Source organism: Electrophorus electricus, chromosome 10 (assembly GCF_013358815.1).
Source record: "Electrophorus electricus isolate fEleEle1 chromosome 10, fEleEle1.pri, whole genome shotgun sequence".
Lineage (NCBI taxonomy): Eukaryota > Metazoa > Chordata > Actinopteri > Gymnotiformes > Gymnotidae > Electrophorus > Electrophorus electricus.
Window position 1 is genome coordinate 8655143 of NC_049544.1, and position 7981 is coordinate 8663123.

At 37.6% G+C, this 7981-nt stretch overlaps 1 protein-coding gene across 2 annotated transcripts in view; it reads right to left on the reverse strand.

Moving 5' to 3' along the window:
* Window positions 1–558: 558 nt before the first annotated feature.
* ptbp2a (polypyrimidine tract binding protein 2a) overlaps window positions 559–7981 on the reverse strand; it is a 16414-nt gene continuing 8991 nt past the window's right edge. For both annotated transcript variants that reach the window (XM_027015762.2, XM_035530842.1), the window contains exons 9-14: window positions 7669–7784; window positions 6116–6149; window positions 5531–5623; window positions 3186–3402; window positions 3028–3105; window positions 559–2906 (exon numbers count right to left, since the gene is read on the reverse strand). In XM_027015762.2, the coding sequence (XP_026871563.2) occupies window positions 2777–2906; window positions 3028–3105; window positions 3186–3402; window positions 5531–5623; window positions 6116–6149; window positions 7669–7784 (668 nt within the window). In that variant the 3' untranslated portion in view covers window positions 559–2776. The remainder of the gene's footprint in view (window positions 2907–3027; window positions 3106–3185; window positions 3403–5530; window positions 5624–6115; window positions 6150–7668; window positions 7785–7981) is intronic.

Below are 7981 nucleotides of genomic sequence, written 5' to 3' on the forward strand. Positions count from 1 at the left end.
GAAAAGATGTAGAAACAGTCAAAAGTTCATTGAAGTACACAAGATTTCCAGAGAAACAGGGTGCTTCAGACAGGTCCTACATCAGCTGTGCAACTTCATATGCTGATAAAGGACCTCTGTCCAAAATGTCCTCTCTCTCCAGAATCCTTATGTCATTCACTGTAATTCTGACACACATTCACAGAAGTTATTTCTGGTGGTAAGCGCTTGGCTTGCACAGCCGGTGATAAATCTGTCCAAAACATTTCTCTGGAAACATTTTGTACTATACCGCAGATTTTACTATCTATATAGAATGTGTATGCATGTATACTTCGACTCTAATCAGTCATTTTCAGTTATCACACCTTATGTCTTCTGTAAGAGATATAACCAGCACTACACAGAAGAAAAAACAAAACACACTTACGTTGAGCTCCTACAAAATATCAGAATTAAGGACTTAATTTCCAGTGGCTAGGCAAATTGCACAGTATTGACATCACATTCTTAGTTGTTGCTATGGTAGCAATGAAGTGGTGAAAGTTAAAGGGAAAAAAAATAAAAATCTACAGAAAATGTAACTTGAAACATTTAGTAATTTCTGCTACACAAACACTATGGCTACATCAAGTCTAGAGGGCCAATTATTCTGTTCATTACTAAGCTACTGTATACAAATGTATTGTAATCAAGGAGAGCAAATGCCCCAGTCCATGACATGCTAGGAGATACCCCCAACCATTTCTATTAATACAGGACGTCTGGCAGACCTTCTCAAAGCATCTTCCGAGACAGAACTTGCCAATAAAAGTGGAGGAATTAACGTGCAACTTGACTGGTCTGCTGTTCATGCAGGTTTAAACATTCAAATCAACCTCAGGTTTTGTATCCAAAACATGGAATGAGAGTCATTTTTTGCATTGATGACAATCATTTAACGTCACCTTTAGCGCCTAAATGCTGCTGTGGAAAAAAAATCCAGTGTGATCCAACGAATGAAATGACAGCTCTCTCATTGGGCATCATCAGCCCAGAGATTTTGGAGAAAAAACAAAATAAAACAAAAAAACCAAAAAGAAAACAAACAAACAAAAAACCCATGAGTGAGAAGATGGACAGGCAGAAATTAACTTGGATCTGTGACACTGATCACCAACTATATAAACAAGACTAAAGATGCTGAAAAAATGAACAAAGTCAATTTACAGGGTGCAAACATATTGAAGCTCCACACAGCATGTCAAACAATCTCTCCTGACCCTATTGGATTATTTTAATTCCAGAAAAGGTTTCATAATTTTCCAACCTAAGGGAAAGCACGTCACTAAAGAGGGGCAGGAAAAAGACAGACAGAAGTGAGGGAGAAGGAGAGAGAGAGACAGAAAGATGATGAATAGAGCTACAGAAGTATTTATTGAGCATGCCACAGAAGAAAAGCAAAGTACAGGGGAGAGAGAGAGAGAGAGAGAGAGAGAGAGAGAGAGAGAGAGAAACAAACAACCAAGTCAATCCTTCCCACTTTGTTAGAAAAAATGATCTTTTAATTGTGCCATGTCCAAACTATACTGAATATTACATTTCTAAACAAGTATTAAAAAAAAAAAAAAAAAAAAAAAAAAAAAAAAAGAATTATACATAACTTCTTTACCACCATCTCAAAATGTACAGTCCATTCATGTGAGAAATGCACCCCATGAGGTTCTGGAAGCAAATGGGTGAAAGTGGGCTATTATTTCTTTATAACCGTCAGAATTTTCTTCCTTTTTAAGTGGGTCAAGCATTAGGTTGTCTGTGGGTTCTGCTTTTGGGAAATACAAAACCAGAATCTCCTAAAAACTGGTGTTCAGTAAATTAAGACTAAAGGCACAAACTTTGGTCCCACCAGGTTGTCCTGCTTCTCTGCACCACTCATGTCAAAATGTCAGGATCACATTTGTCAGCCTTTACTAATGCATGCAACAGCTGTTACCTGAACAAGGATTCTCAATATTCTCAAAACTAACTAGACCAGTTAGCACATGCAGAAAACAATTTTGTGCAAGTCCACAAAACAACAACAAAAAAAAAAGAAAAGACCCTGCAACACAGATGCTCAAAAGAAAAGGTAGTACATTAAAATAAATGCTTTTAAAAATCACTTGGGAAATCCAGACCAGTATTAAAGCTTGTGTTGAACAGTAAGCTTCATAATTAATCACTAGAATTGTCTTATGTACATTTCACTGGATATTTCACCAAGCTCCTGAACCTTAACAAATCAAATGAGCATAAAACAAAACAGACAAATGAGCACAAAAAGCAAGCAAACGTGGGCTTGAATTCTGAGGCAGGATTCGCACACTGTACAATTCACTCATGGGAGAAAAAAAGCAAAAACTGCTGATTTTACAAAACTTTACACCTTCACAACAAAGAAGCCTATGTCCCCATGTGACTGAATTTTTGGGTGTATGAAAAACATATCGTGGTGAAAATGTTTATGCTAGTTTGCTGAGTAAGGCACATTCTTTATTAACTAATTTTACTAAAAAGAGGTACCAACCTCCTCTAGTGAAGAACTGGGGAAGGTACATGACTTGGAACCATACATCAGGGACACTGGGAAACAGGGTAAAACATCATCTTTTTTTCTCCCTCCAGATAAATTCCATTTCATTTTTTCACCCACATTTTCTCAAGGAATGACTGGTAAAACAAAAGGGAAAAAAAAGTGTCAAACTATGGTCCCCAGTGCACCAAAACAGTCAACAGGTAACGCTAGAAAATATAAGAGATCAAGATGTCTCAGCTTTTTTTAAATTGTTGATTTGGAGAAGGAGACCCTCAGATGATGGTTGTCTCCCATGTTATAGTTGTGGAGATCGATCAGACACTGAATAGCCTCTTCAACTGTAGACATCTGGAGCAGAGCCATTTTACGATCTCTGTAGTTAAAAATAAAATGGTTATCAACAGACAAATATCACTAAAAAAAACAATAAAAGAAATAACTTCCAATTTAGTTTAGTAATGTAGTAACTCTTTGCACCAGACAAGCAAACGTACTGGAAAAACTTGAAAGCTTTCACAGTGCCTCCGGAGTTGGTGAACAGTACTCTGAGGTCATCTTCAGTTATGTCTTGTCTGTAAAATTGACAGGACAATGGTTAAGCATTCTGACATGTGGAAAAAAGATGAGAGCCAAGTAAGAAGGCTGCACTTACGGGATGTTTGACAGATGAAGGGTGGCAGAAGGAGGAAAGATGTTCTGGAAGTTCTTGGAGCCAGGCTTTTTGAAACGATGTAGAGGAGAGTTGGTAAAATCCTTGGTGAGGCCCTGATCATCCAAACCATCCCTAGGTAGCTGAACCGTCTGATGTTTGGACATGGTCACACGGATGATCTTTGAATACATCTTCTGTCCGTTAAGATGACTCATTGCTACGAATGTTTAGAAAAGGTGAGCAGAATAAGAGGGCAGGAACAAACTCACTGACAAACACCAAGCACAACTACAATTCCAAAAATGATTTACTATACAGCCCAAAGGTGTGCCAATTGTTCTAATTTTTTACTTTCTGTAACATGGTATTAGAGCAATGAATACCAGTATTACTGACATTTATGCAGTAACAGTCATTTTCAATCAAGGTGCAGAATTAAAATATTTTTCCACTTGCTGAGAAATGTAGTTTACTACATGATACTACCATTTCCAATACTTCTAAAAGCATGAAATAAGCACAATTCTTAAAAACGTAATCTGCATTTATCTACATTGACGCCACATAGTACATTTAGCAGATGCCAACGCAACTTTGTAGAGTGGCTAGGGTAGTTGATTTAAGGTTTAGCTGGAAGAACTACATTAATTGCAGAGGTAGTTAATACTATACAATAATTCGCTTTATTTTAATTCAAATTACTAAATGAAAAATCTCATTTAACATACTTCTTTGGTAACATGTTACCACCAACTCCTGTGTGTAAATCTTGGATCATTTTTGCAGTAGAGAGGAGAACTTAAGCACACTAAACTACTAATTTTATGATGTTTAAATGATTTTGCTAAAACACCTCATGGAATTCATCATGGGAATGAATAGGAACTGACTTATTATGGCTCAATTTTATGGGAATAAATTCACAGAAGTGTTAAGTAATAATTTTATACACGAATGTGGCTACATAAATTTTAGTGCTGTCATAAGGTGCAAGTGATTCCAAGTTAAAAGATAGCTGTCAATTTTCAATTCTATAAAAGCTGTAGTGATTTAATCTGAATCTTTCATTTATTTTAAACAAAGAAAGCCATAGGTTTCCTGAAAAATGCATGTTGAAGTCATTCCACCCCATGTTTTAACTACTCAGAGCAGCCATCCATCACTCCCTTTCCATCACTGATTAATAAGGCTGGAGAACACCCTAGAAGGGATCTTGGACACGAAACCTTTCATAGTCCATAGCAAGGGTGTGGGACACACGGACACACACACACGCACACGGACACACCAGGTGCCTCCAAAGCTGCAAACACCCAAGTACACAAGTTCAAACCCTAACAACCAAGTAGTGTACACTATGCACAGTTGTGTGTGGACCAAATCACAGGCATGGCAAGGCAGTTTTTAAAACTTTACTGACAGTTCTAAAGATGGACCACAAACCTGTTTTTTTAAAGGACTTGAAGTCTTTAAAGTGGTACATTATAAGTTTCTGAATGTTATAATTAGCAAGCAACTAAGTTTGTTTGCCAGATAAAAAACAAAAAGTCAGACCCCTAAAGTTCAAAAATACCGTATGAACCCACAGGGGGAGATTTAAAAAAAAAAAAAAAAAAAAGCAGTGCACCTCACATTCTTTACCCTTCCAAACAAAGTGCAGCTGTAAGTAAGAGCAAGATCACGTAAATGTCCAGTTTCATAAAAATGCCCAAACGCCACTCAATGGAACATCTAGGATTAGTCAGAATGCTGACATCAGACATTTTGTGATTAATTTGAGGGCTCATTTGCATGTCGTAGATTTCTATGTAATCATCATCATCGCAAATACCAAAGCTGCAATAATTAACAATATATTCTACAGCACTATTTTGCCTTGCAATTTTAATTTGTTAAGGCACAAAGTGCGACCAACAGACATTTAAGACAGTGTGGTCTATAACATAACATGATAAATATGTTAAAATGATGCAATTTCTTTGATATGCTAGGTTTGTGTGTTTGTTGTTTAGCTAAAAAGGTAGCATAAATTTGTACCAGTATGATATGACTGAACTCGAAGACCCAATTTGTTTATTTACTAAATGACACTGGAGTTAGCAGGATGATGGAAAAACAAATAATGTAAAATAAAAGACACTGGAAAAATAAAAAGAAATAGTTTTTAAGCATCAGGAATTGGGGGAGTATACTTAAATTCTACAGGAATTGCTGAAAATTATAAGTAATAAATAATATTAAGTATTAGGCGAAATATTAAATATCTTGTACATGCAAAGACCAGTAAAGCCCCAGCTTCTCAACTACGGCCTTAATAGAAGGGTAATTACAGGAAATAATCTTACCAAGCTGGGCTTGATTCATATCAGCCATCTGTATCAATGCACTGTCTTTTTTGTTATAGAGGATCTTCACACGCTGCACATCGCCATACACCCCTGCATTAGAGCAACAAGCAGCAAGAGAGGCAGGAGGAGGAGGGGAAGAGGGAGGAACAGTTAGCTTTTAACAGAGTGAAACTTAGACAGAGTGGAAAGATAGATAGATTTATCATAATGGAGAGACAGAACATTTTCCCTAATGAAGAAAACTGATCACAGTCTGAAAAGAAGCAAGAGGTTCTGAAATACCCTCAAATTAAAAAAAACAAAAACAAAAAAAAAAAACTAACAAAAATTAAGCTCTGGGGTGATAGCACATGCAAAAAAACAAACATTCATGCATTAAAGTAAATACAAAAGCACTATGAGAGAGAGAGAAGGAAAAAAAACAAAAAAACTAAAACTAAAAACTAGCAAACTAAAAGTCAACAAAGGTGAACATTAAAGAACACTAAATAAAAAGAGTAAGTAAAATATGGGGCAGGGGGAATCCAAATAAAATCTAAATAAACTAAAAACAAAAAAGGTAGAGTGCTAACAAGAACATACCGAAGAGGGTAAACAGACTTTGGGGCGTAACCATCTTTAGAAGGAGAGAAGAGCAAGCAGCGTGAGACAGGTAGAGAGAAGAGTCGAGGAAGAGCAGAGATGAACAGATCATCCATAACGGAGGGTGGTTTCCCGCAGAATGGTGAGGTGGTCATGGATCATGGTTCAAGGCAGTTAATTGGGGGCAAGTTCATCCGAGGAACATATTTGTTCAAGCACAGAGCATGAACAGTGGAGGTGTGGCCAGGGTGGGGCAGGATTGGGTAAGACATATGGGGATGAGAAGAGAGGGATTTAGAGAGATAGAGGGGAAGAGAGGGGAGAGAACAGGGAATGATTGGGGACAGGGGAGGAGAGGGGAAGGGGAGGGAGACAAATGCAGAATAAAAAACAAGAGTGGGGGGACAAAAAATATATAAATACAGGTCAGTACACAGGAAATGCAGGAGTTTGGTCAGAAAAATGGCTGCTCTATGCAATTTCTAGTTTATATAGCAAATAATTGTGCCAATGTAGTCACCCAATATTAGGGCAAGATACATTCATTTCAAATTAAAAAGCCTCTAATAATGATAACAATAACATCATGAGGGGGGGAAAAAAAGCATGCAGCAGACAAATTCAGGACAGGCTTAAGCATGGTAGATTTGGAAAGCAAGTAAACTGTTCAGTCGTGCACTGCAGTATGGCCCAATTCCTTGTAATGGCCATGCTGGGGTAGACAAAAAAACAAAACAAAACAAAACCACCTTTCAAAGTTATGGCATGAACAGAGAAAACCATGGCGGACCTGGCAAACACACTTAACAGAATTACCATAAAATGGAGTGCCACATTAAAATTCAGAGACTTCTCATATGACAGATGACCAGTTACCATTTTATTTCATACTTGTACTCAGTTTCAAAAGTGTGAGAGGGCAGGAGAGAGAAGATCTTAGACAAACATATGACACCAACATTTAACCAGTTTCAGATCAATTTAGCAGAAAGCAGGTGGACAGAGAAAGAGAGAGAAAGTTAGAGACAATGATCAGGTTTGAGAAACAGCAAAATATAAGGACAGGGCCATAAGTAATTTCTGGCACAGAAGTGACTTTTGGAAGACACAGTCAGGCAGACACATGCAAGTAAAGAGCTGATTGACAAAGTCTGTAACAAATAGTTTCTGAATTATTGTTATCATCCCACACCAAATAATTTGTTGAATTCTCTGTACTGCCAATTAGACAAATGTTAGACAAAACAAAAAGATACTAGGCAAAGTGATTTAATTAGTTAAAACTATGAAAGTGGGATGTCATGTTCTGATATCCCAAGGGCAAAACTGGAGCAAAAAAAGTGTTAAGGTTTATTTAGCATGAGGAATCCAACCAAACAGATGCAATTCCAACCCATACCAGGGGATTTACTTCATACATTGTATTTCACGCTTATCAAAATAAACATGGATACACTGAAAAATGGTATGACTAAAAGGCAACACAAAGGTACATAGACTCTGACTGGAAGGTAATGGAGGGCAGAACTGAACAAAGCGCTTGAAGGACTTACCTCCTCGTTGAGATTGCTGACCAGGAGCACGCCGCTGGCGCCCGAGTGTCCGGACAGAGCTACCCTCCCTGCTGCTGCCGCGGCTGCAGCCGCCGCACTCAGCGGGCTCAGTGCCCCTGCAATTACAGCAATGGGTTAGAAGGGACACTGCCAAGAGGACCAGCACAGTTCAACTTCAACCTTCTTATTCTGGTTACAACTTCTTTCAAAGTTTGGATTCTAAATAAAATGTAAAGCTGATGCGTCAGTACTGGGATATAATAAGAAACAATATTTCTATTAAAGTGAAATACATTCGTAGATATAGCTAACA